Here is a 27632-nt window from a genome sequence, read left to right as displayed (position 1 = left end):
CAAATGTAATCTTCAAATCAGAAGTCCCTCTGAGATATCTCAAAATCCACTTCACAGCATTCCAATGTTCTCTTCCCGGATTGGAGAGAAACCTGCTGACAACTCCAACGGCGTAGGCTAAATCCGGTCTTGTACAGACCATGGCATACATCAAACTACCCACTGCAGAAGCATATGGAACCTTCGCCATATCTTCCTTCTCCGCATATGTCTTCGGACTTTGTTGACTGCTCAGTCTTAAGTGTGGAGCAAGAGGAGTACTCAACACTTTAGACTTGTCCATGTGAAACCGCTTAAGTACTTTTTCAATGTACTTCTCCTGAGATAAGTGAATCAGCTTCTCACCTCTATCTCGAACAATTCTCATACCAAGAATCTGTTTCGCTGGACCCATATCTTTCATGGCAAAGGACATACCTAGCTGCTCTTTCAGCTCCTTAATTCTGTCCATGTTCCTGCCCACAATCAACATATCATCGACATACAGCAACAAGATGATAAAATCATCCTCACCGAACACCTTCACAAATACACAATGGTCTGAATCAGTCTCTGCATAACCATGCTCCCCCATAACAGACTTGAACTTCATGTACCACTGCCTTGGTGCTTGCTTCAATCCATAAAGGCTTTTCTTCAAGCGGCAAACCAAATTTTCTTTGCCCTTTTGCACATAGCCTTCCGGTTGTTCCATGTAGATCTCTTCCTCCAAATTACCATGAAGGAAAGCAGTCTTCACGTCCATTTGCTCAACCTCTAGATCAAGGCTCGCTGCCAATCCAAGTACAACCCGAATGGATGACATCTTCACAACAGGAGAAAAGATTTCATCATAATCAATTCCCTTCTTTTGGCTGTAGCCTTTCACAACCAATCTAGCCTTGTGTCGAGGTGGCAAATTGTCATCCTCATGCTTAATTCTGTACACCCACTTATTAAGCAGAGCCTTCTTGCCCTTAGGCAATTCCACCAACTCAAAAGTATGGTTCTCCTCAAAAGAATCCATCTCCTCATCCATGGCTCCAAACCACTTATCCTTGTGTTCATCCTCCAAAGCTTCATCATAGCTTTCAGGCTCTCCCCCATCAGTAAGTAATACATACTCACTAGGATCATACCTTGTCGACGGTTTAAGACCTCTCTCGGATCTTCTAACAATAGTAGGTTGGTTCTCAGCAGCTGGTGTCTCACCATGATCGTCACCATGATCACCACTACCATCTTCATGTGCGGGAGCATCTGCACTGGGTGCATTATCCTGAACCTCAACCTCAACCTCACCGTGAACCGATGTAGAAGGAGTAGCCTCTGTATCGATCAAACCCTCAAAAATCTGAGTTGGGTTTTTGGACTTGTCAATGTCCTTAATCGTTTGATCTTCCATAAACACAACATCTCTGCTCCTTACGAGCTTCCTCTCAACGGGATCATAAAATCTGTACCCGAACTCATCATGACCATAACCGATGAACACACACTGCCGCGACTTCATCTCAAGCTTCGATCTATCAACCTTGGGAATATGAACAAATGCCTTACACCCAAAGACCCTCAAGTGACTGTAAGAAACATCCTTACCAGTCCAAACCCTCTCTGGAACATCACCATCCAATGGAGCACTTGGTGACAAATTCAGCACATGAACCACCGTGTTCAAAGCTTCTGCCCAGAAAGTCATCGATAAGCCTGACTGTGAGATCAAACATCTCATCCTCTCGACAATCGTCCGATTCATCCTTTCAGCCAACCCATTCAACTGTGGAGTATGAGGTGGCGTGAACTGATGCCTTATTCCATGCTCTTTGCAATAAGCATCAAATGGTCCAAGATACTCTCCACCATTATCACTGCGGATACACTTCAGCTTCTTCCCCGTTTGTCTCTCAACCAATGCCACAAAGTGCTTGAAATATTCCAGCACCTGATCCTTCGTCCTCATAGGAAATATCCACGACTTTCTTGAATGATCATCAATGAAAGTTACAAAATATGATGCGCCACCAAGAGATCTTGTCTTCATTGGACCACACACATCTGAGTGTACCAAATCCAGTACCTCGGGTTTCCTAGAAGGTGCGGAAGACTTGAAAGATACCCTGTGTTGTTTTCCCACAAAGCAATGCAAACACTTCTGTAGGTGCAAACCAGAGATTCCTGGAATCACCTCATTCTTAGACAACACAGCCATTCTCTTCTCACTCATGTGACCAAGTCTCTTATGCCATAACTCCATGGCATTATCATTCTCCACCGCATTAACAATATCTTTGGAGACCTTAGCCTGCATCCAATAGAAAGATGAAGACTTCTCACCTCGAGCCACAATCAAAGAACCGCGAGAGAGCTTCCATTTACCACCACCGTGCAAACTGAAATAGCCCTCATCATCAAGTCTTCCCGTCGATATCAGATTCATCCTAATATCAGGAACATGCTTAACATCCTTAAGCACCAGCCTAGTACCAAGACTAGTCTCCAAGCAAACATCACCAATGCCAGCAACCTGAGCCATCGCATCATTCCCCATCTTCACAGAACCATAATTACCCGTAGTATAGGTAGAAAACAAATCCCGTTGTGATGTAGCATGAGTAGTAGCTCCACTGTCAATCACCCAACTGGTGTCCTGGCATGCGACATTAATGGCATCACCCTCAAGAAGAATGAGAAACTGATCTTCGGTGAGAGTCACCCGATCCACCTTTTCTTCTTGATTTCCTTGCTGCTTGTTTTTCAACTTCCAGCAATCCTTCTTCATGTGCCCTTTCTTATGACAAAGTAGCACTCCATATTAGCAAATCTATTAGACTTGCTCCTGCTCCTGTTCTTGTCTCTCTTGGGATCTCTACTTGTACTTCTCCCCCTTGACTCAGTAACAAAGACATCTGAACGCGAACTGCTAGCATTCGACTGCCTTCTTGCTTCCTCATTAAGAACACTGTTCTTCACTGAATCCATCGAAATAACACCTTCCGACGCGGAGTTACAAAGAGACATCCTGAAAACCTCCCAAGAGTCCGGTAAAGTACCGAGAAGCCACAGACCGTGAATTTCATCATCAAACTTGATGCCCATATCAGACAACTTGTTGAGCAATCCCTGAAACGCATTCAAGTGATCTGTCATCGGAGTCCCCTCCTGATACCTCAGCTCAATCAACTTCTTGATCATGTACATCTTGTTGTTTCCGGTCTTCCTAGCATATAACTGCTCCAGCTTCTTCCACAAAGAACGAGCATCCGTCTCAGTCTCAATATGATGCAACACATTATCATCTACCCACTGCCTTATCAACCCACACACTTGGCGATGCTGCAGCTTCCACTCTTCATCCGTCTTCTTCTCAGGTTTCTGCTCCTCGAAGACTGGAACATGGAATTCTTTAACAAAGAGCAAATCCTCCATCTTGCCCTTCCATAGATGATAGTTAGCACCATTCAAGCTTATCATCCTGCTCATATTTTCCATCTTTCACACAAGCAAATAACACCCAAAGTTATCAAAACCAAAGCTCTAAAACCAGAAGCTCTGATACCACTCTGTTGGGGAAAGACACACGGCGCAGCGGAATGTCACGGTCGTGTTCCCCTGACCTTGTGCGAACCTGTGAGGAAAATACTTCGACGATGGCAAGATATCAAAGTTGCGATAACTAAATGAGACACACAATTTTTACGTGGAAAACCTCCTCGATGTGAGAAGGAAAAACCACGGGACCGTAGTCCACTCAAAAATCCACTATATAAATGGTATGAGTACAACCACGTCCTCCCTGTTCAACAGCCTGAACAGAACAGAGAATCTAGCTACAAATAGCTATCTCCAACACAAACAACAACAACAAGAGAGCAACACAAAGCTTCAAAACCGGCAGCAACCAAACGACCTCAGCTCACAAAGATTCCGGCTTCCAGAAACTAATCCAACCGTACAAATCCAAGATAAACAAGTCGACAATACCTCTGCCAAATTCAGCTCAAGAAGAGAAGATCTCACCGTTGGATTTACCAAACACCCAAGACTGCTCTGCTGAAGAACTATGGCGACCAGCTTCAAGAAAACCCAGACAACAGAAGATCCAACCGTTGGAATCCAAATCCCTTCGGTGAACCTCTAACCCACTGACTGAAGAAGCTTCCCACAAAATATCAGCTCGATCAGGATCCGTTTGACCCTCCAAATCCAGTCTTGAAATCACCTTACGAGTTTTCTCCTTCTCTCTCTTTTTCTCCTTTCTCTCTCTTGTTTCTTTTTGTCAAAACTCTATTATTGTGTCTAGTGCCAAAGGAGAACATTATTATTTCTTAATTTCACCCCAATTGGTCCTCTCCATCTAGGAGGGACCCAACATTTTCGGCAACAAACGTTTGTGTAATAAACCTTTAGATACTGAGAGTGTTCGGCGTAGCTGTGGTAGTTACCATGGTTGGAGATTTTGATGCGGTTGTTAGATAAAATTAATGAGTATGTTGTTTCAGGCCAAACGACTGTGCTTAGGGATAGCAAGGGATGTTATTTTGGAGCGGAGACCAGCAACCCAGGTCACGCAGGCAATAGATGTACTGGTCAAAGCATATTCGTACTCGGTTAAAGCTGGTACATACAAAGAGTTGAAGAATGACAAAGACCACTGCAAGTGCATCTCCTGTTAAAACCATTAAATCTATAGGCATTGAATGCTATAAAGAAGTTGCAGTATCGTAACCCATTTTTCCCTCTTGAAGATAACGAAAGGCACAGTCCATCTGGAAGCAGTATTGATGAAGAAGTTGAAATGAACCTACCATCTGATTCAAATGAGAACATGTTTTGTGCTGACGAGCAGCAGGGATCTCAACTTTCGTCACCAGCCATTTCACCTGATGAGCTCTACAAGTTTGTGTTTGCTTCTGTGGAGGAAATGATGGTTGATGAATCTGACTATCTAGTTGCTATCGTAACTGAGTTCCTTCGCAGGTAAAGATTCACTATCTATTACTTCTATTTGCGTCAGAACTAGTTTCGATTCATCCGTTTTTACTGTAATCTCTTTGTTGCAGTATAAGCGCAGGGAAACTCAAAGTGGATCTCAACATTTATGTGATGACCATCAGACTGTTAGTTAACTCATACTAAACGATTTGCAGAACTGTCGTTATTCATCACAAACAAGGTTTGTAATAAATGCTTCTTCGATGAACACAAAAAAAAAACTCTTCTTAAGTCTCTTGTCCTTAAAGAGTCTGGGCTATATTATTACATTCCCCTGCAGATAATCGAACCATCAAAGGAAGTCGCGCTCCAACTTCTCGAGAGCGGTCGCCAAAACCCGAGGGTAAGGAAACTTGGACTTGATATGCTGAGACAGCTCTCGTTGTACCATGACTACATCTCCTCACTCGTGCAAGATGGATACTATCTTGAAGCTCTGCGTTATGCTCAGAAGCATAAGGTATGCGGCCTAACTGTAAATATGAACTTCTTAATTGATTCCGGCTTGGTTGATTCAGTATGTGGAAATTGCAGGTGACGAGTGTGCGATCTTCGCTGGTTTTGGAAGCAGCATTTGCGTCTAATGATATGCAGCATTTGGCTGCAATATTGAGGGTCTTGTTGGAATTGATTCCAGGATTTAAAGAAACTGCCGAATATTACACATGATATGGTCTTCTTAATGAGACCAGTTCCCCAGTTGCTGTCGGAGATTAACATATCTTACCATATTTATGTTCAATAGACCTAATAATAATAAATTTCGTTGATATTGGTAAAAATCGCCGGCGTCTATGGCTCTTCTCTGCTCCAGTTCCGTCGCTCAGCCCTCCTTCCTTTGAAGCGGCTCTCCTCCTCCATGGCCCTGATTGTGACTGCTCCTCCGTCACGTTTCAGGCCGCCTCCAGATCCGCCGCCGCGTAAGTCTCCTCCGCTTGAAGCTCCCTCTCCCATCGATCCACCCGAACCGTCAGACCCTCCTGACATTTCCTTGCTCCTCGCTCTTCCTCGAAACCTCATCTCCTCCTCCGGTCCGTCTCTCCAAGCTCTTGCCCGAATCTTAGATCTAAAGCTTCCTCTTCCATGGATGGTATCTAAGATAAGTGGTGGTGGTGTTCCGCTTGTGTCTACCGGTGATAGTACTTTCGTCTACAGGCGGTTGCTCCGTGTGCTACTTGTCTGTGTGAATTTGGAATTGAGGACCATAGCTTTAGCCGATGATGTACTTATGAACTTAACTTCTGTTGGTTCTACTGTTGTGCTCTTTGGTGGTCTTTTTGTCGCCTCAATGCGATCTCTTACTGCTGTGTGCAGTCTTGCTGTTGTATGCAGTCCTCTTTTGGTATTCATTCTAGCTTTTGTTGATGTGTATTTGTATTTCTCTTTTTGGTGGCAGTTGAGAGAAAAATTCATTGGTAAAGTTAGATGGATGAATATGATTATGGCGGGTTCAGATTATCCGTTTGTCTCCTGTTTGGAGCAGTCTCTTTTCCCAATATTTCCTCTTGTATGGAGTGAATTGGATGAACAAGCGTCGTTGGTATTGCAAGGATCTTCCTCCCAGCGATTGCTCTCCTCTGCGTTTGGTGCAGTATGTGTGGTCCTATGGGTTACACTAGATGTGATCTTCCAAGAAGCTTTTGAAACCGTTGTCATGCGAATTCTTATGGTTCCTTGTTATGATTTGTATCGCCATCCTATCGTTTATTTTACCAGCTCTTTGGTTTGTTTGGCTCTATGTAGCTTTGTTGTATCCTCATTTGAAGGAGTTTAAACTTTTCTAATTTATATACAAGTATGGTTTGATCAAAAAAATAAAAATAAATAAATAAATAAATTTCGTTCATAATATTTCAATTTATGTTTTGGTTCATTCAAAGAAAACAATGATTAGTTTTCTCTCAAACCAGACTTCTTATTTGTTTGTGTTAAGAAGATCTTCCGAACTTATGGTTTTTGTAATTCAGAAGTAACAAAATGAATCCCTAAATAAAGCACAAGTTGAACCATCAAAATTTGACATGCGTAAATTTTTTTTAAACCTTAAAAATTAAAAAAAAAATCATAACTGTTTTTAAAAAGTTAAATTTAACATTATACAAAAAAAACAAATTTGTATCACCACGTTCGTTTGATTGTAGATGTTTAGTAACTGCAAAAAAAGTTCCTGTTTTTTCTCTAATTATTATCATAGCACATTGAAAATTTCAGCAACTCTCAATATTAACTGTTTCATCTTTTTTCACTCAAAATTTTCTGTATTTTTCTCTCTTCTTCTTCTCTATCTATTTCATCTTCTTTGTCTTTTTTTTTTTTAAGTTTTGAGTATGAGAAAGATCTTTATTCTTTTTAAAAAAAAAAAAATCTCTATGATTCTTTCTTTAGAAGTATAAGTTGAAGATTCTATCAGATTCTACAAAGGAATAAAAAGTCATAGTTTTCTTTCAGAGTACTACTATCAGAGACATGAAATGATTTCAATGTGAAAATCTTTATCTTGTAGAAAAAGGTAAACACATTTACATTTGTAATTTTGATATATAAAAACTGTTTAAATAAACGAAACTCAGTTTTGTATACATTTTTTATATACAAAGAAATAGAAATCAAGCTTTTGTGAAACAAAACATGATAAAGGTTAAAAGGGAGTTAGAAAAATGAAAGTGTTGTTAATCTCTATTATATCATATATGTGAGGCTCGGTAGGGGAAACATATTCCAATTTAAATACTAAGTGTTTATGTATATATTATTCTAAAGTTTGTTAACTTTACTAATCTACCTATGATTTTTTTCTTGCAGATATAAAAAACGTTTGTACAGATAAATATTCATTTAAGAGATTTTAATGACAGTTTACATACATTCAATATTTAAAACATTATGAAATCTATTATTTTATACAATATGCTAAGCTTATGATCCAATGTGTTATGTAGGTTTAAAAAATATGTGATTTTGATAAAAAAAGTGTGATTAAAATAATAATTTATTTTTGATATGTTAATAATCATATCAGTTTTATGATTTAAAAACTTTTAATACAGTAAAATTAATTGATCCGTGCGACCACACGGGAGATAATACCAGTATGGTCTAAATCTGGATCTAATTTTGATTTTTTTTAACTGGATTTTCTTTCAAGTTAAATCCTTAGTTACTCTTTAAGAAAATTAGAAAAAATATAGATTTGATATCTCTAACCTATACTTTGTGAACTTGGCCACACCAAAATAAGATTAAGCATTGTTTTCAGAATATTTATTTTTAATTTTGTTGGGTTTGATTTGGATGTATATGTTTAAACACTATTTATCCTCTTCAAAACGGTTGTTTAAGTGTTCATTTTTGGGTAGGTCCAAGACGTGACTGGGACAATTCAAAGCGCTAGTTATCTTTTAGCAACCAAGTTCTAGTTATCTCCGTAACACATCATATTTCCCCTTACATTAAGATAAAGTATACTCGTGAATCTCAATTGGATGCAATAAATAAAAACAAAACCCCTTCCCATCAAGGCATCAAACTGCCAAAGTCAATTCTAGAAAAATATTAAAAATTATTCTTTTTTTATATTTTATTTTAGAGACTTCTCTTCTTTTTATTCTGTAGGAAGAAAAAACAAAAAAAAAAAAGAAGAAGAAGAGGAGAATCGTCGCTCTCTCTCTCTCTCTCTCTCTTAACTGTATCCGTGAAGGCAAAAAGATACGTATAAACAAATACATATACACACACAAGTATGTATGTATTTATACTCTTCTAGCTTTCTCTCTCTCTCTCTCTCTCTCACCTGTACCTTTAATATGGTGTTTCTGTTTACGAGAAACCAAACCCACACCCATTGAAAACGCGACTTGTTTGTTATACAATCGCAATCGACGGGTAATATCTGCTACTCGTTCTTCTCTCTCTGAGATCTCTCTTCCTCCCATTAGATTCACCAAAGGAGGTACTCCTCCTTATTAAATCTCTTTGTTCTCTGTCTTTTTATGGAATTTTCTATAAATGCTGTAAGGTTTCAGACAAATCCGGTAATAACTTGACTCTGAACCAACGACTTGTTCAAGTGTTCCAGCTCTTATTACATAGTACCGATTTGGATTGTCTTTTTTTTTTTTGTTTGTTTGACCTTCCTGCAATTGTGATGCTCTGATTTGTTTTCACGTTCGTAGCTTATGCTTTAATTTTTTTTGTCATTTATCTTCTTTTTCCCCTAATTTTTTTTTTGTTTAATTGCAAACCTTTTTGTGGCTTCGGCATGAACTTGGGGCCCTACTACTTACTGGCGTAAGTTTAGGCTTCTTTTTTTGTGCTTTTTAGCTTTACTGCTTGTTGGTGGAATTCACTTTTTTTTTTAAAGTTAATTTCAGAGACATCCTTATTGTAACTGCTCACCTTTCAGTGTTGTTTAGTTTAAGGAATGATGAAAGAAAGAAAGCTTTCTATAACTGCTTCAATTAGCTTAGAAATGTGAAATGATTTATGCTATTAACAGCTTTCGTGACGCTTTTTCTTCTGTTTAATCGTCAAAATCCTTTATTTGAGTGTGGAGCTGAGTTCATGAAGATGCCAGATAGTAATATGCGTTAGAACTGTTAGCCTTGAGGAGATATCAATGTTTTTTTTTTTTTGGTTTATTGATGATTTATTTTTGTAGTCCTGTTTTTATTCAGTGTTCTGGAGGTTTTGAGTTCGACTTGTGATGATGGCATCATCTAAACAAGGATCAAAGTCGAGAAAAACAGGGTTTAGCAATTTCAAGGGTGCTGATTCCACTGCTTCCTCAACAACCTCGTCTTCAAAGCTTTATCAAGAGACATCTATTGATGATGGCCATAGCTCTCCTGCTTCTTCATCTGCTCAAAGCAAGCAGCACTTCTTTTCACCAGATTCCGTACCACAAAGTGCTCAGCGTTCTAAAGAGAACGTCACAGTGACAGTTCGCTTTCGTCCACTCAGGTTTCCCAGTGATGTGCTTCTATTAGAGCTTGCAAATATTAGGTTGCTGTTTGTTCTGTGGATTTGACACATCTTTTTACATGACTTAGTCCAAGAGAAATCCGCCAAGGGGAGGAGGTTGCTTGGTATGCAGATGGGGAAACAATCGTAAGGAATGAGTATAATCCGACGATAGCTTATGCATATGGTTAGTCTTAACAGTTTCATTAATGTCACGATGGTTCCATAATCATCATAAATATTGTATGTCGGCATATCACTCGAGAATAACAAACTTAATGGTATAATCTTTCTTTTTTGATGTCGGGGTCTTTCAGCCTGTAAATGATTTGTTCTCTTTCTGGCAGATCGTGTATTTGGACCTACAACCACAACACGCAATGTCTACGATGTTGCTGCACACCATGTTGTTAATGGGGCTATGGAGGGGATTAACGGTATGAAATGACCAGATTTAATGGTGGTATCTTTTGTATTGAGAACTCGGTTTCTGATATCAACTCTTTTATCGAAGAGCATACTTTCTTCCAAACTCTATCAACAAGGCTGACTGTTCCTAATTTATGATGAATTCGTCAGAACCAATTTTGACTTCGACGTGCTTACCAGTTGATTTGAATATAACATTGAATGTTAATCCAACTACAGGGACCATTTTTGCATATGGAGTGACAAGCAGTGGAAAGACTCACACTATGCATGTAAGATCCCTTCATCTGGATAGTTCTTGGTTTGTCTTTGTACCATGAAGTTCAATTTGTCATTAAAAAGATAAAATGCTTTGTCAGAGAATATCTTATTGCTTTTCCTTCTTTTCATTGTCGCTAATGAAGTCACTGAGATGCATGCCAAAAATAAAACCAATCATGCGATGGAAAAGTTTTCTTCCCTAATACCGTTTGATTTCTATGCACCCTACTGTTGAAGCATGTCTGATAGATTTGGTTGATTTTTGGGTCCAAATTGTCAGGGTGACCAGAGATCTCCGGGTATTATACCGTTGGCAGTGAAAGATGCTTTCAGCATTATCCAAGAGGTACTTTTTAGGATATTGTCTCCTCAGATTCCTTGGCCTAATTATTAGCAACCTCACATATCTATTTTCTTACAGACACCAAATCGGGAATTTCTCCTGCGTATTTCCTACATGGAAATTTATAATGAGGTGCTATTATTTATCCACTTTCTTTCTCTGCCCCATTACCTATATTCAGCTTCAAGAGTAGTGGAGTGATATAATACTCTGCCTTTAAAATCTTCCTTTGAGATTAATGCCCTTAATATCCACCGTATTTCAGGTTGTCAATGATTTATTGAATCCAGCAGGACATAATTTGAGGATCAGAGAAGATAAACAGGTTTGTGATTCAGCTTCAGATCATCTTTTGATTACACCGGCTGCTGGCCTCACTTACTTGTAATATTTTCTTTTATTACATTGCTCATCTAGAATCCCAAAATGTTTACATCATATTCTTATATTAGTAGGAACCCATGTCTAGGCTTGTTTGGTACCTGAAAACTATACTGGTTCCATTTTTTTCTTGTGAAATTTGATCTCTCTGAGAACTCTGCTGTTACAATGATGATATGTGGGTCACATTGCTTTCAAGCAGACTTGTAGATGATCGCTATGAGCTCTTTTCTTCCATGTGTTTTAATTGAACGCATCCTTTTAATTTATTCTAGGGAACCTTTGTCGAAGGGATTAAAGAAGAAGTTGTTTTATCCCCTGCTCATGCGCTTTCTCTTATAGCAGCTGGAGAAGGTATGTGGTGCTTCCACTTTTCCCTTTAGCTAAAGAAATAGGTTTACTATACATCCTCATAACGCCAGCAAAGACTGTTGCAGTCATTGTACATTTGTTAAAGATATTGTCATCAGGAAAGTGGTTCTCCTCCACCTGCTTGGGGCTTGTACAAAACGTTAAAATTTGTGTTTTTTTTTTCTTTTATGTAATATGAGAGTAGTTCTCCTCTCTCATGATTCTAGTATACATATATCATCCTTAAAATTTGTCATAATTCAATTCACATTGATTGAAGTTTTGTCCTAATGACAGAGCAACGACATGTTGGATCCACGAATTATAATCTCCTCAGCAGCCGGAGCCATACAATATTTACGTTGGTATGTAAATACTCTCTTTGAAATATTGGAAGCTATATCCTTTTTCTTTCTCCGCACGTGATTACACTTGTATTGTGGATGGATGCACGCAAAACCAACGTTCTTTTCTATTACTATTATTGGTTAAAAGGTAAAAAAATGATAGTTTTTTGTCCTATAATCACGATGGTATTTGAAAATAGAATACTGAAATTCTATTTCTTATTCAGAATAAGTTGTGGACCACGTCCTTCTTTTCACGTGTTTTCTTCTGTTCAAGGAATTTCTGTTTGTCTTGTATTCTAATTCTAGTTGTTTAGTCGTGTCAAGTGTTCCACCGGTTATGGTACTGCTTTCTTTTCATTGTAACTCATATAGCTGTACCGTTTCTAAAAGATGATAAACTCATTTGGATGCAGACAATAGAGAGTAGTCCCTTGGGAAACAAGATTAAAGGTGAAGCTGTACACCTCTCTCAGTTGGTAAGCTCCTCTTGTGTCTGTGATATTATGTATGGTTATGATCAACTCTTTCTTCAACACTAAGAGCAACTGACATTAACTACCCATAATCTCTTCCGTACCTGCAGAATCTCGTTGATCTGGCAGGTTCCGAGAGTTCAAAGGTTGAAACCAGTGGTTTAAGACGCAAGGAAGGATCATATATAAATAAAAGTTTGCTGACATTAGGCACTGTGAGTTTTTTTCTTATCACAGTTTTCTCTTAGTCAACAATAAGTTTTGGAGTCAGTTAAATCGAAGGACTTCATTTTCTTTTAAATCCGGTCAGATATGTGCTTGTCCAAACCTAAAATTAAATAGTTGTCTATTCTTGTTTATATTCTGGTCCTGTTTGAACATTCTCCTGTTGGCTCAATTCAGATAATTCTGTTGTGATGTTGTAGGTGATATCAAAGCTCACGGATGTGAAAGCTTCGCATGTACCATACAGAGACTCTAAGTTAACCAGGATCCTTCAGTCCTCGTTGAGTGGCCATGACCGAGTATCTGTAAGTCTTGTTAGATCAGTTCTCCATCCTTTTGCTACTATAAATATGAAATCCACAACATGATACATCAGCAAAGTAATATATTTTACTGATTAGTTGTCCCTTTTGGATATGGTAGCTCATTTGTACAGTGACTCCTGCATCAAGCAGTTCGGAAGAAACACACAACACATTGAAATTTGCTCATCGTGCAAAACATATTGAGATTCAAGCCGAACAAAACAAGGTTTGCCTCGCATATCTTCTTCTATCAGGCCTTATTTTATTGTACTAAAGTTCTTTCTTGCTTTCTAAATCTATAAAACTGCAGATAATTGATGAGAAATCATTAATCAAGAAGTATCAACACGAGATTCGGCAACTGAAGAAGGAGTTGGAACAGATTAAACAGGACATTGTACCAATTCCTCAGTTGAATGATATTGGCACAGATGATATCATTCTCCTGAAACAGAAGGTATGCTTGAAACATGAGTTATATGTTCGATTAGACAAGTGGGAGGATGTTTTGTGTCTTTACCGTCACGCATTTGAGAGAATCTGTAGTAACCTTGTCTTTTTCGTTTTTGTGGCTATATAATGTGATGATAAAAGCTAGAAGATGGTCAAGTCAAGCTGCAATCCAGACTCGAAGAAGAGGAAGAAGCTAAAGCAGCTCTCTTGAGTCGAATCCAACGGTTGACAAAATTAATTTTGGTGTCCACTAAAACTTCACAAACATCTCGGTTACCTCATCGCTTTGAACCTCGGAGGAGACATTCATTTGGGGAAGAAGAGGTAGAATTACTGATATAGCCTGGAATATTACAAATTGTTTCCATGATCGGTTAGGAAGATGTTTCACTTTGATCTGCAGGACTTTAAATCTATTTTCCTGGAGCAATTACACAAAATTAATAGTTTTTTTTTTTGTGTGTGCCTAATCTTGTTTGATAATGCGTTTGCAGCTTGCTTACCTACCGTACAAGAGGCGTGACTTGATGGACGATGAGCACCTTGATCTGTATGTTTCTCCGGAGGGACATCATGAGATTAGAGATATTGCGTGTAGAGAAGAAAAGAAGACCCGGAAGCATGGATTGTTAAACTGGTTAAAGCCTAAGGTATACTAATCGTTGAATTTTCTTACTAGCATTGTGGTTTCTCCTTGTTCGTTTCAGAACTGCACCTAGCAACTATAGGTTTATACTATTGCGCATGTATCACACATTCACTATAGAATTCTGGAATTTCATGTCGTTCAAAGAATAATGATATAAGTAAAAGAGTGTTTCCTTTGATTATTTGATTCCTCTCTTGTCGCTTTCTTGATCCAAGCTTATTTTTCCTAACAGAAAAGAGATAACAGTTCAAGTACCAGCGACCAGTCGAGTGTGGTAAAATCCAACAGCACACCATCGACTCCTCAAGGAGGAGGAAAGAATCTGCATGCAGAGTCGAGATTTTCAGAAGGCTCGCCTTTGATGGAACAATTCTCAGAGCCTAAGGAAGACAGAGAAGCTCTAGAAGACACTTCTCATGAAATGGACACGCCAGAGGTAGGAAGAGATATTTTTCACATCTGTTATGTTGCCAAAGTTACTAGATTATTATCCATTCCACTCCCTGCTCGGCTTGTTCTCAGGCTAGCAGTAAAATGATCGATGAGCTGGATCTTCTAAGGGAACAGAAAAAGATTTTATCTGAGGCGGCGGCGCTGCAATCAAGTTCATTGAAACGGCTGTTAGATGACGCTGCAAAGTCCCCTCAGAATGAAGAGATTAAAGTAATATAACCACTATGTTCTTGATCTTTATCTTAGCTGTATCTTAATTCTACCACATATTCACCTTCCTGGTTTATCTGTGTTACTCAGGAGGAGATCAAAGCCCTCAATGATGACATCAAGGCGAAGAATGACCAGATTGCCACCTTGGAGAAACAAATCTTGGACTTTGTTATGACATCACATGAGGCATTGGATAAATCCGACATCGTGCAGGTAAGTTCATTGTCAAGTACTACGCAGTGACTTCTTTTTCTTGTGGTTCTTTTCTCAAACCATTTCTCTATAAACATCTTCAGGCACTTGCTGAGATGAGAGATCAACTTAATGAAAAATCTTTTGAACTCGAGGTAACCAATTGTTTCTGTTTACGCAATATTTCCTTCATCTATTGCTACAGAACCTAGAGATGGTCTTGCTACTGCGTGGAGGATATTACTTCTCTTAGCTCCAATATAATATCTACTCATGCCTGCATAAAGTTGCTTCTCTGCAAATAATGATGAAACCTAATTGTATCTATAAAGTTATTTTCTCATTCTTGATCTTGTTTACAGGTTAAAGCTGCAGATAATAACATCATTCAGGAACAACTCAATCAAAAGGTTGAGAGATTTTTTCTTTTATCAATGTGTCTCAAGTTTATAATCTGTAGATAATTTAATAACCAACCAAGTATTTTGCTGCAGACGTGTGAATGTGAAGCGTTGCAAGAAGAAGTTGCAAACCTAAAGCAGGAACTCTCTAATGCCCTGGAACTAGCACAGGTTCTCAAACTTTTTATATGAAAAAAGCAACACCTAATAGCTAAAGGATTCTCAAACTAAAGTCACTTGCCTTTCTGACATGACAGGAAACCAAGATCGAAGAGCTGAAACAGAAAGCTAAGGAACTAAGCGAATCGAAGGAGCAATTGGAACATCGTAACAGGAAACTCGCGGAAGAGAGTTCATACGCAAAAGGTCTTGCATCAGCAGCTGCAGTTGAGCTCAAGGCATTGTCTGAAGAAGTTGCAAAGCTTATGAATCACAACGAACGACTAGCATCTGAGCTAGCAACACTCAAGAGCTCAGTCCCACAGCGCGGTAATAAGCCAGGAACAACAACAGCAACAAATGTAAGGAACAATGGAAGAAGAGAGAGTCTTACAAAGAGACAACAAGAGCAAGAGAGCTCGTCGATGGAGCTGAAGAGAGAACTGAGGATGAGCAAAGAGCGGGAACGATCTTACGAAGCTGCGCTTGTTGATAGAGACCAAAGAGAAGCCGAGCTTGAAAGGATAGTAGAAGAATCGAAGCAGAGAGAAGCGTATTTGGAGAACGAGCTTGCTAGCATGTGGGTTCTCGTTTCTAAGCTGAGAAGGTCTCAAGAAGGTGGTTCTGAAATCTCTGATTCTGTATCGGAGACGCTACAAACCGATCGATCGTTTTGAGACGTGAAGTAGTAGGATATGTTTGTGCAGTGATTCCAGAGTTTGTGTTTGTGTAAGTATGATTAAACATAAAAGTAATGATTTATTTGAAAATCAACAGATTGTTTAAAATTCAAAAAAGACACTGTTTAAATTAAGAGTTTAGAGTAGGACTGGACAAATAAACCGAACATGGTCCAATAAAAGTGAATCCGAACCTATTTGAATCCATGGATGTTTTATGGTATTTTGGCTTATGAGTATTATCTGAACCTAAATGGATATCCGATAGAACCCGAAACATTCAAAATTCCAAAAAGAATATATATCAAAAATGTACTAATATATTATTGAACATCTAAAATAATTATCTATTACATGAAGATTTGATGGTTAAAGGTGACGGATGAAACTTGAAATTCTCAGATTTTGGTTTTGTTTTCGTTGAATAATGTTTCTCATTTCATTTCATGAGAACTTGGTTTTCGTTTTATGCTTTCATTTATTTGGTTTTCTTTCTGTCAATAATTATGTTTACTTTTCGTTTGATTTTGAACGATCACGTTTGATATTCTTTTTTTATTTTTGGATCGATTTTACTTCTATTTTGGTTACAAAATATGTATAAATCATGTATTTTAAAACCGAAAACCGATTTGACTTATGTTTTGGTTACAAAGTAAGTACAAATCATAATTTTAAACAAATAAAAACAATTGAGACCCGAACCTGGAAGTACATTGGATTGTACCGGTTCTTTGAACTCCTACCCAAACTCGATAGAACCCAAATCGGTCCCGAACCAAATTTCCTATAACCAGAATGAGGCTGATTTTGGTAAAACCGAAAAACTAAAACCCGATTGGACAAAACCGAAACCCGAATGCCCATGCCTAGTTTAGAGAGGTGAAAAGTGGGTAAAAGAAGGAAATAATGAAAGTTCTGGTGGCTTAGTAAAGCTTTTAAAATTTTCACTTTCACCCAATACCTTTCCAATATTCCACATTTGCCCCAATTGATTTTCTTCTTCAGTGTATACAACCAAATTAATAATTGTTAACAAAACAGTATAAACACTAAACAAATACCAAGAAGTGTACGTACACAATCAGATGTCTGAATACAAGAGGTGAAACTAAGAGCTGTGGGTTGAAGTTAGAGGCTTAAGAGTGTTCTTAGGAGCACTTATCCATGGAGTGTTTGCAATGGCAAATCTCCACAAGGCATTGACATGTTCAGGCAATGCATAATCTATCCCGACTCGAGGACCAACCAATACTTTCTCCACATCTTCTCCTCCATCCAGAACCTCCAATCCTCCTGCTTTCGTACATAGTTTTTTTTAAAAGAAAGCTTAAACTCTCTTAAAGAATCAGAAAAACCAGAAACTCCATTAACTGATTTTGGTTTATTTGTCTGACTAACCAGGAGAATAGAGGGGATGATGAGACCACTGTGTTGAAAGTCCAAGCGCTTGCCCCACCTGCAAGAGGAACATATGAATGCAGAGTAAGTGAATCTCTGTGTTGTGTGCAGGGCTTGATGCTAGGTGTAAATTGATACAGACCAGACTGACTAACCTTTCCTGGTCCATTTAAAAGAAGGGGTTTGTCGATTTTCTGGCCACGGCGCTCCTGTATGGTCTCCAGCCCTGCAATACCATCACCACCCTTTTAAGCCAACCAAAAAGATCTATATAATCCATTTTCAAATGCAAAACAGTATCAATGAAGCAACGTTTGAGTTAGTAACATGAATAGATATGTAGATACACATACAACTTTGAGCCTCGAATTATATTAATGAACAAAGTCTCACAGTATAGATGTGAACAGAATATTACCGGTAACAGGAGAACAAGACCGTATCAAAACAGCGGCTCCAACTCCATCCTTATCAGCAACAATATTGAGCATCATATGAAGACCGTAACAAAGATAAACATAGGCATGTCCTCCTGGTCCAAACTAATAAACAAAAAAAGAAACCACATTTTAGAGAATGCCCTGATGTGTATTTAACTAAATAATAACAAAGAAGAATGAAGAAACTCACAATAGGTGCGGTCCGTGGGGTAACCCCGGAACGTCCATGGCAAGCTGAGTCATTTGGTCTATAAGCTTCTACCTGTCAAAGGAGGAACAATGTTAGAGAGTATTAGCTTCGTTAATCCAAAATCAAAAACTTTTTACCAACAATTATAGTCAGAATATAAAAAATCCCCAAAAAAAAGAACAAAAAAAAACTAAATTCTTTTTATCTGACCTCTGTGATCCGTAGGACAACATCGTCTCTCCTCAGGAACTTCCCGAGCAGACGCGGAGCTAGATCAAGCGCGTCGATTTGAAAGAACTCAGGAGGCATAAGCTTCATCTCGGGGGAAATGCGGGTCAGTGGGTACTCGGGTCTGACCCGAACCGCCCGAGCCTTGGAACAGTGCTTCTTCTCTCGTGCTGCACGTAGAGCCACTGGAGTTGTAACCTTGGGTAGATCCGATTCCTGATCAACCCGCTTCGATCCACGAGGCGGCGTTTTCATTGACGGACAGAACCAAATGATTTTTGACTTTTTCTAATGTGTTCGACTTTTTGACTTTTCTTCGTTTTGTTATTTGGCGGGTGACTGGACTCTGTTAGAGAGGAAACCCCAAATGGGGTTTCTTAATTTTTTTTTTTTTTTTTTTTTTTTTTTAACTTTTCCGAATTATAAAAAAAAAAAAACGAACCAATCGTGAGCCGCCACGTGTTAGTGGGATCCGCGAACAGTGTAAGAAACTCTTAAGAACCGACTACTATTTAGTAGTTTTTGTAACCGGTTTCTTAAAAAAAAGTGAATCCTACGCGGGATCCACACGCTAAGAAACCCTCTAGTATCCCCGGATAAAGATGCTCTTACACTGTCCGAAGGTTAAGCCTTAAACATAAACTTTCCTTATATAGATAATTAAATTTATAATTTTCAATTTGAAGAGAAATAAAATAATTCAGGGAGAGGGAGAGCTAGCCTGAAATTATAGTTGGTCACAAAATAAATAATGTTTTCAATTAAAATTTTATTAATTTTTCAATTATATATTAGTTCATATTCTGTAATTTTGAATTATTTCTGAAATTGTGATTGAATAAATGATTAAGAATATTTTTTTTTAAAAAAAAATTAGATATACAATCATAAAATTTTACATATTTTCTTAGAACATAATTTCACCTAAATAATAGGATTAACATGATTTGTACGTTCTAGACACTTCCAAAGCGTTTCAAAAGTTATTTAGTATTATTTTATCTTTTTCCATTTTTCAGTAGGAAAATAGGAAAGAGAAAAAAACAAATCTTTTTTCTAGAGGCTTCGTTTACATATATCTAGGTTTACCTCCTTTGCTTCTTCCCACATCTAATCGAATTCGACTAGCTCCCACTCAATCAGTCCTCGTTAGGTCAAGCTCGAATCCCTAATCCACATCCATGGCGAAGTTCGGCGAAGGCGACAAGCGATGGATCGTCGAAGACCGTCCCGACGGCACCAACGTCCACAACTGGCACTGGGCCGAAACCAACTGCCTCGAATGGTCCCGCAACTTCTTCAACAACCAATTCTCCGACGCCGTCATCCTCTCCGGCGAAGGCAACCTCTTCATCAAAATCAAGAAAGTGGAGAAGCTCGAAGGCGAGGCGTACGTGAACGTGCGCAAGGGGAAGATCATCCCCGGCTACGAGCTCAGCGTCTCTCTTTCCTGGGAAGGCGAGGCGAAGGATTCGGAAGGGAAGACGATCTCGAAGGCGGAGGGGTCGGTGGATATGCCGTATATCTCCGATGAGAATGCGGATGAGGATCCGGAGGTTAGGGTTTCGGTTAAGGACGAGGGGGCGGTTGGGAAGACGCTGAAGGAGGCGATGGTGAAGAAGGGGAAGGGGGTTGTTTTGGAGAAGGTTAGGGTTTTTGTGGAGGCTATGGCGAGAGGAGGGCCGTGTAGGGATGAATTGGAGAATAAGAAGGTGGCTCCTAAGTCAGCTCCGGCGGCGGCAACTGTGGAGAAGACTAGTACTTTGCCTGCTGTGGTGGTGAAAGAGAAGAAGAAGGTGAAGACAAAGGAAGGGTTCAAGACGATTACTATGACTGAGAAGTTTAGTTGTAGAGCTAAGGACTTGTATGAGATCTTGATGGATGAGAACCGTTGGAAAGGATTCACGCAGAGCAATGCTAAGATTAGTAAAGATGTGAATGGGCCCATTAGTGTTTTTGATGGTTCGGTTACTGGGATGAATGTGGAGCTTGAGGAAGGAAAGTTGATTGTGCAGAAGTGGAGGTTTGGGAGCTGGCCTGATGGTCTTGATTCAACGGTTAGTTTAGTGGTTATTTTTCTTTTGTGACTTGAAGGTTAATTAATACTTTGGTTTCTATGTGATTGTGGTTGATGTATTGTGCTCTGATCTTTCAGGTGAAGATAGCTTTTGAGGAACCTGAACCAGGAGTCACCATTGTCAATCTTACTCATACCGACGTTCCTGAAGAAGACAGGTTAGTGTCACTGCTTGAAATCTTTCTTATAATAGTATGGTAATATGCAATGAATATTTCTGGTGTTTGGAGTGTTTGTTAGGTTGGTCTTATATATAACTTTCATATTGATATACTATCTTGAGGGAATCGTAACCACCTTTAGCCTGTTTTGTTCTCAATGACAGACACTAATTCTGACCTTAGTATCTGTGCTAATCCTTGCGACTGTTTAGCTTGCTGTATGTAGTTGTTGGACTCATCCAGTCTTTGCTCTAGTGAATGAATTCTTTTGGAATTTGGGTTTTGCTTTATTTGTTAATATATGATAGAACATTCCTATCTTTAAATCGCTCAATGGCCTACACGTCTTTAAATCTTCTACCTATGCTACCTTTCCACTAACTAGCTTTAGGTTATGCTGATAGAGCGCTTCTTTGTTCCTTGTGAACACCTGTTGGCTTATTCCTACGTATCTGAAAGTATTTGTTTGTCCACGTTCTCTTACTCGTCCTGTTGTGAAGTGATTCTGTCTGTTACCGGATGTGACTTATTTTCTCTGACGTTTCTATTGGCTGATGCAGGTACGGGAATGCAACTGTGGTGGAAAACACGGAGAGAGGATGGAGAGACCTGATCTTCCATAGGATCCGTGCTGTTTTCGGGTTTGGAATGTGATTTTTGATTTTTGATTACTTGATAATCAAAATCAGCATTGCTTCATCCATAAGTTCGATTATGATTTCAATTCAAAACAAGGGGACATGACGATGCAGAATTTGTTTTTTTACTTGTAGTTTATGCATTTTCCATGAACTCTTTGGTCTTTTGTTAACACTATTTGGATTAATGGCACACATCAAACTATTCACTTGAGAAAAAGTTGTTTTTAAGTGTTTTATTCTAAAAGAAGTTGTGTCCATAGTCAACCACGGCATCGAGATTGCCTAAGGAACACTGTCCAAAGACTGATGAAAACTAGGAACAAGAAGCTTTAGTTTGGAACTACAAGCTTTTTACTAATCGCAATGCCTAACCAACAAGTTACACATCAACCGGTAATTAACCAGTTACCAGAACCTGCTTTGACCAAAATATTACACATCACAACAAGTTCCTTTGGTTCGTTTATCTAAAAGGGTTTTGGTTTAGCCTGGAACCACGTGGATGGAATATTTATCAACCACAACATCAACAAAAACGTTTTTACTAGCTTTGTGAGGTATAGACGTGGGCACAAACAAGACCTACTTGAAATCAGCACCTACAAAATAAACCAAAACACATCTTACTCTTAACGTGTGTCGGTCTTTAAGACCAGAAAACTTTCTTCTACTACTTTTAATCATCAAGAAAAGGCTAGAAATGCTACAGACTAAGGTATCAAGCTCAGACACTTAAATATCATATCGTCAGGTCATATTATTTGAACTAGAATGTAATATTAACATTAAGAATTTAGTTATGTGTACACAGACCCGTGCTTGTAGTGTAACTGAAAAGGCATTTGCCTTAGGCTCCTAGAGATTATGATTTTTTAGGGCCCCCTATGAAGGGTAATCACTCGTGGTATAGTGGTTTTAGTGTCTTTGTAGATGTGTTTTCACGTGAATTCAATCCTCTCTTTACTCATATTTTCCTAATTATTTTTCATACCTTAACAAACATTCTAACAATTTAATTTTTTTTATTTTTAAGAGTAACTATATTTGTTTCTTATACAACAAAATTTAGTTGTTTGTAGGAAAAAAAAGAACAGTTTTGTAAGAAATCTTTAAAATATTTTAAATTTTCTCTGTAGTTATTTTTTAAACTGTATAATTAAATTCTTATAACTACTATTGAGAATTTGTAAAAAAAAAATCCAAACTTGCCTTAGGCCTCAAAAATCCCTCGCACGGCACTGTGTGTACAGAGTATAATGGTTTGTGGATCTGTCATTGTGTCATCATTAAGCTTTGTAAAGATAGTCATTGTTTTGGTTTTGTTAAAATGATGTTAGGCAGAAAATACTAATTTCAAATCAGCATTTAGTATAATTATGAAACTTTACAAAATCGTGTGGAAAATTATTAAAGACGAGTTTTAAATATGGTTGACCGGATAGTTAATTTTCTTACATCAGATCCAAGATTAGTATTCCGAAGATTGTTGCGGTTACTGGTATCAATTTCCAGGAAGATTTAAAATATCATCACGTCACGTACTTCATTACTAGTAACCTTCGTTGTTTAAAGCGGAAATGTCGCAACTCGTTTGCTTCATTTTGTTTTCTTTTTGGATCCTTCAAAAGATCCGCAACACTTACGTTGGAGTTGATGCCATAGGCATAGAGAGTGCGTCGAGTTATTTAACGTATAATAAATATTCTTGCGTCCTTGTACACATCAAACGTTAATTAAGCCATCAAGATGTAGCATTATTGGCGTTGTTTCAGTAAAATAATTTATTGGTAAAATATTAAATTTTAATTACGCAGAAACAACAAAGAAGACAGAAAAAAAAAAAACTACAACCAGAGACTATGTTACAACGAATTCAAAGAGAAAAAGAACTGAGAAGAAAAGCACACATCTTCTTCGTTCAAAACTAAACCGTTTAACACAAGTTATTGACAAAGAAATTAATCGTGACTAATAAGCTCCTTTGTCGGCCCCATGTAACCCATCTTTTACGTGTAATCTGATGCTTGCTTCCACGGTTCCACCCCAACTTAACTGCCAGATATACACTTTGGTCATTCAAACTTACCAAACACAAAGCGAATTCGTTTTTGTTTCATGCTTTTAAGAATCACAATCTCAACATTCCAAATATATATAAAACACAATCTCAACATCCCAAGCATGGGGTGGCATTCTCGTAGTTATCTCCATGACGAGGGGCACTTTGTAATAGAAAACACTCGGGAGACTTTTTATCGACGATTCCTAAGCAAAATATTAGGATCACTTTACCGAACAGACACCTCTGTGACTGTCTCTTTTATGTCTTCTCAAAAACGAAAAAGTCTCTTCTCCGTCAACATTTCGCTTTTCCTCTTTCCCAAATCCTCTCTCTCTCTCTCTACACTCAAAGAAAACACAGAGACTCTTCACGCGCCAAAAAAAAAACTCATCACCTTCTTCTCCCCCTACCCTCCCAATGACTTCAGAGTCTGTCAAGCATATGCCTATCCACGGCGGAACAACCATCTCCGCCGCATCCTTCGAATTAAAAGGCTTTCTCTCAGCCGCGAAACCAAGAAAAGCCTCGACTTTTGTATACGCCTTCGTCATAACCTTTGTTGCCTTCACTGTTCTCTTAGTCTTCACACCTTCTCCCATCACTGTCTCTCATTCCATTCCTTCATACATTCTCCCTAATGTCACTGCCTCCACCACATTGCCAGCACCCGCGCCGGAAAATCTCACTCCGGCTATTAAAAACGCAACCTTTGAGTCTCCCATCGGTAATGGAACAAATTCACTTGCTTCTGACTCCCGGAGCGACCATGCATGGGAGAACATGTTGTCTCCCGACAATAAGACTGGTGATACTTCTCGAAGTTCCGACAAACAACTACCCGCGGAAACTCCTCTGTTTAAGGATCCAGCAGTCAATTCCTCTGCTTTTAAGAAGAGAAAACAGAGGAGGAAGTCGTGGATGAGACGAGAGATAAAGTCTTTAAAGAACTGCGAGTTTTACGAGGGAGAGTGGGTGAAAGACGACTCGTATCCTCTCTACAAACCCGGTTCGTGTAATCTGATCGACGAGCAGTTTACTTGTATCTCCAACGGGAGACCTGACGCTGAGTTTCAGAAATTGAAGTGGAAGCCAAAGCAATGCACTTTACCAAGGTAAAGTATAAAACTTTGCTTTTTAATTTTGACTTTAAAATCTAGTTCTTTGTCTTATATGGTTGATTTTTTTTTTTTGAAAAATTATAAAAGGTTGAATGGAGGCAAATTGCTGGAGATGATTAGAGGAAGAAGACTCGCGTTTGTTGGAGATTCACTGAATAGGAACATGTGGGAGTCTTTGGTTTGTATTCTCAAAGGATCAGTGAAAGATAAGAGTCAAGTCTTTGAAGCTCATGGACGGCATCAGTTCCGTTGGGAGGCTGAGTACTCGTTCGTCTTCAAAGTAGGTTTGCAATCTAAATCAGTTTCATTAGTTGTTGTCTCTCGGGACTTGATTTGTGTGTGGTTGATAGGATTATAATTGCACTGTGGAGTTCTTTGCATCACCTTTCTTGGTTCAAGAATGGGAAGTTTCCGACAAGAACGGGACTAAGAAGGAGACTCTGAGGTTAGATGTGGTAGGGAAGTCGTCCGAGCAGTACAAAGGAGCTGATATTCTAGTATTCAATACTGGACATTGGTGGACTCATGACAAAACTTCCAAAGGGTAGTAGAGTTCTGTCAGCTACTTTTTGATCCTTGATTTGGTGGATTTGTCTCATTATTTAGATGCTTTCATTAGGGAGGATTATTATCAAGAAGGAAGCAATGTACACCCGAAACTCGACGTGGATGAAGCTTTTAGGAAAGCATTAACGACTTGGGGTCAATGGGTTGATGAGAATGTCAATCCAAAGAAGTCTCTTGTCTTCTTCCGTGGATATTCACCTTCACATTTCAGGTAAATAGAGATCCTGCGTTGTGGTTTTATGACTTTTATCGGATACTCCATCTATTTCATAATATAAGATACTTGTAGCTAAAAACACAAAGATTAAGAAATTATATTTTAAAAATTATCATTTAATATATAGATTAGATATAATTGAACAAATCATAAATAAGTCTACATAATTTGATTTGGTCATGTAAAAATTACCTAGAAATGTAAAAACTACTTCTTTTTTTTTTTACTAAAACTAATAATATGAAATAGAGGGAGTATAAAAAGAGTGTTTCTAAAAGTTGGTTTGGTTTGGTTGCAGTGGAGGGCAATGGAATGCGGGAGGGGCTTGCGATGATGAAACAGAACCGATCAAGAACGAGACATACCTAACGCCTTACCCTTCTAAAATGTTAATACTTGAAAGAGTTCTAAAGGGGATGAAATCTCCGGTCACGTATCTCAACATCACAAGGCTAACAGATTACAGGAAGGACGCTCACCCATCTGTTTATAGGAAACATAAACTATCTGCAAAAGAAAGGAAATCACCATTGTTGTACCAAGACTGTAGTCACTGGTGCCTCCCAGGTGTGCCTGATTCTTGGAACGAGATTCTCTATGCTGAGATGCTTGTAAAGCTCCACCAGCTTCGTGGCAATAGAAGGCGGAAACCTAAAGGTTTATAGGAGTTAGAATCTTTTTGTTAAGATGATGAATACAGATCTTTTAGGAAACACTTAGAATCAATTTTCACTTTTCAGATTTGTGCCACTGAAGGTGTAGAGAAAGTAAGAGATGGGAATCACATTAGTGTCTCATGATGTACGTACGTAAGAGATGAGTTAATCACCTTATGTTGCTGCATTTGTAGTCAACTACAACTAGTGACTCATTTTTTTTTGTGGAAATAAAAGATTGAGCCAACATTTGTCTAAATTCCAATGCATGCCCCTTTACTTATAATAATGATCAATCGATTGGTCAAACGAATACACTTAGAATTAAGAGCCCTGCAACGACTTTGGATTTAAATTGACACAGATCTTTTGCTTCAAAGTAACAGTATGAGCTAAGAACATAAAGAATGCACCAGTCCTTTAATTACAGTATTATGATGAAACTCACTAGAGCCATCTAGATACAATCTGAATGATAATGTCACAGGTGGAAAGAAAGCATGAACATACTCAGTCGTCCTTCATGAGACTCCTCCGGTCCTCTTGGTGTGCAACCAAAACCACCACCATCCACGTCTTTCGTATCTCACAATGTTATCAACAGCCTTATCCAAGTCCTCCTCCTTTGCGTCAGTTCCCTCTCTCTTTCTTTCTTTCTTTCTTTCTTGAGATTGCAAGTTTGAAATTAAGCTCTTATAGATTGTTTATTTTGATGTTGTTATGTCGGTCTCTGTGTAAATGTTTAGTTATTTTTTTCGATTTTTTCTCAGAACAGTGTCTCGACTTAAGTATTTTCTTGTTAGAGACTTAGAGGCTTAGAGCTGCTACTCTTTGATTCTCCTAAGATTTAGTTTCCTTAGTTATTGCTTTAAGCAAGCGAGAGACTACTCTCTTGACTGTTTTGGCCTTCTGATTTGTTGAATCCATGGCAATATTTGTGGTTTTTGTCTCCTGCTCTCTCTCTCTATGTGGATGGGCTTTGTTTGATGTTACTATTATTAGCTCCACCTTCGAGAGTATTATCTCTTCCATATGGTTCAGTGTTTAGTTTGACTTGCTTTGTCCGTTGATATTGTTAGCTAGCTAGGTTGGAGGACTAAACGGTTTATAACCCCACATCTTTAACTGTTTTCTCTACAAACTGTTATATATCAATAATTTCCGCTTTCAAATTTTTGTTTGATGCAGATGAATTTGAAATTTCTTTGCCTTACGACTCCAAAACGATGACTGGATTTGTTGGATTAATCAACAATCAACGTGGTGAAAAGGCATATGCTAGTGCTCTCATTCAAATGATGTTTCACATTCCATGCTTTTGAAAAGCTATCTTAGAAATTCCAGAGACTATCCTCGTCAAGAGTCTCTTCCTCTGTCTTGAGAGCAGCAAGACTACTGTTTCATTAGAGAGCCTAGGCATAACTAGTAATACTCTGAAAAAAAGTTTATTAGAGGTCTTTGCAACAGTGAGTGAGAAGATGAAAGTAAGTTATTTTTTGCGCAACCTTATAGTTTACACTGTGGATGCTTTGATGTGAATTATTTTGTTATTACAAGGCTCACATTGGAAGATTATTGGTAATTCTCGGTATGATTGAAATATGTATTTTCTGCAACTAATTATGA

General features: G+C 38.4%; 4 protein-coding genes across 5 annotated transcripts; 3 read left to right on the top strand and 1 right to left on the bottom strand.

Annotated features, from left to right (window-relative positions):
* Positions 1-8599: 8599 nt before the first annotated feature.
* On the top strand, positions 8600-16342 carry LOC106452515 (kinesin-like protein KIN-7K, chloroplastic). The gene is made up of 24 exons (XM_013894661.3): positions 8600-8920; positions 9645-9930; positions 10020-10117; positions 10278-10367; positions 10579-10631; positions 10901-10966; positions 11042-11095; positions 11229-11288; positions 11620-11698; positions 11993-12060; positions 12459-12521; positions 12629-12733; positions 12944-13048; positions 13167-13274; positions 13359-13505; positions 13643-13825; positions 13996-14151; positions 14383-14586; positions 14673-14813; positions 14904-15029; positions 15113-15163; positions 15371-15418; positions 15503-15580; positions 15667-16342. Exons 2-24 carry the CDS (start codon positions 9674-9676, stop codon positions 16243-16245), a joined length of 2919 nt encoding a protein of 972 aa, XP_013750115.1. The 5' UTR covers positions 8600-8920; positions 9645-9673; the 3' UTR covers positions 16246-16342.
* Positions 16343-17220: 878 nt separating this feature from the next.
* LOC106345510 (DNA-3-methyladenine glycosylase) lies at positions 17221-18846 on the bottom strand. Of its 2 annotated transcripts, none has more exons than XM_013784708.3 (6): positions 18490-18846; positions 18280-18351; positions 18068-18191; positions 17805-17875; positions 17650-17707; positions 17221-17547 (listed from the first exon to the last, which is right to left on the bottom strand). In XM_013784708.3, exons 1-6 carry the CDS (start codon positions 18760-18762, stop codon positions 17360-17362), a joined length of 786 nt encoding a protein of 261 aa, XP_013640162.1. In that variant the 5' UTR covers positions 18763-18846; the 3' UTR covers positions 17221-17359. The 2 variants fall into 2 exon arrangements, with proteins under 2 accessions (XP_013640162.1, XP_013640163.1); XM_013784709.3 differs by having other exon boundaries at positions 17221-17544; positions 18490-18844.
* Positions 18847-19529: 683 nt separating this feature from the next.
* On the top strand, positions 19530-21622 carry LOC106452516 (activator of 90 kDa heat shock protein ATPase homolog). Its single transcript, XM_013894662.3, has 3 exons — positions 19530-20564; positions 20663-20742; positions 21306-21622. The coding sequence occupies exons 1-3, from the start codon at positions 19689-19691 to the stop codon at positions 21397-21399; spliced, it is 1050 nt and encodes a 349-aa protein (XP_013750116.2). The 5' UTR covers positions 19530-19688; the 3' UTR covers positions 21400-21622.
* Positions 21623-23595: 1973 nt separating this feature from the next.
* LOC106345511 (protein trichome birefringence-like 1) lies at positions 23596-26261 on the top strand. Its single transcript, XM_013784710.3, has 5 exons — positions 23596-24560; positions 24654-24846; positions 24917-25110; positions 25186-25344; positions 25649-26261. Exons 1-5 carry the CDS (start codon positions 23866-23868, stop codon positions 26013-26015), a joined length of 1608 nt encoding a protein of 535 aa, XP_013640164.1. The 5' UTR covers positions 23596-23865; the 3' UTR covers positions 26016-26261.
* Positions 26262-27632: the final 1371 nt, after the last annotated feature.

This window comes from Brassica napus, chromosome C5 (genome assembly GCF_020379485.1).
Source record: "Brassica napus cultivar Da-Ae chromosome C5, Da-Ae, whole genome shotgun sequence".
NCBI classification, from domain to species: Eukaryota; Viridiplantae; Streptophyta; class Magnoliopsida; order Brassicales; family Brassicaceae; genus Brassica; species Brassica napus.
The sequence above is the reverse complement of the archived record's forward strand: the minus strand, read 5'-3'. Positions and strand labels throughout refer to the sequence as shown.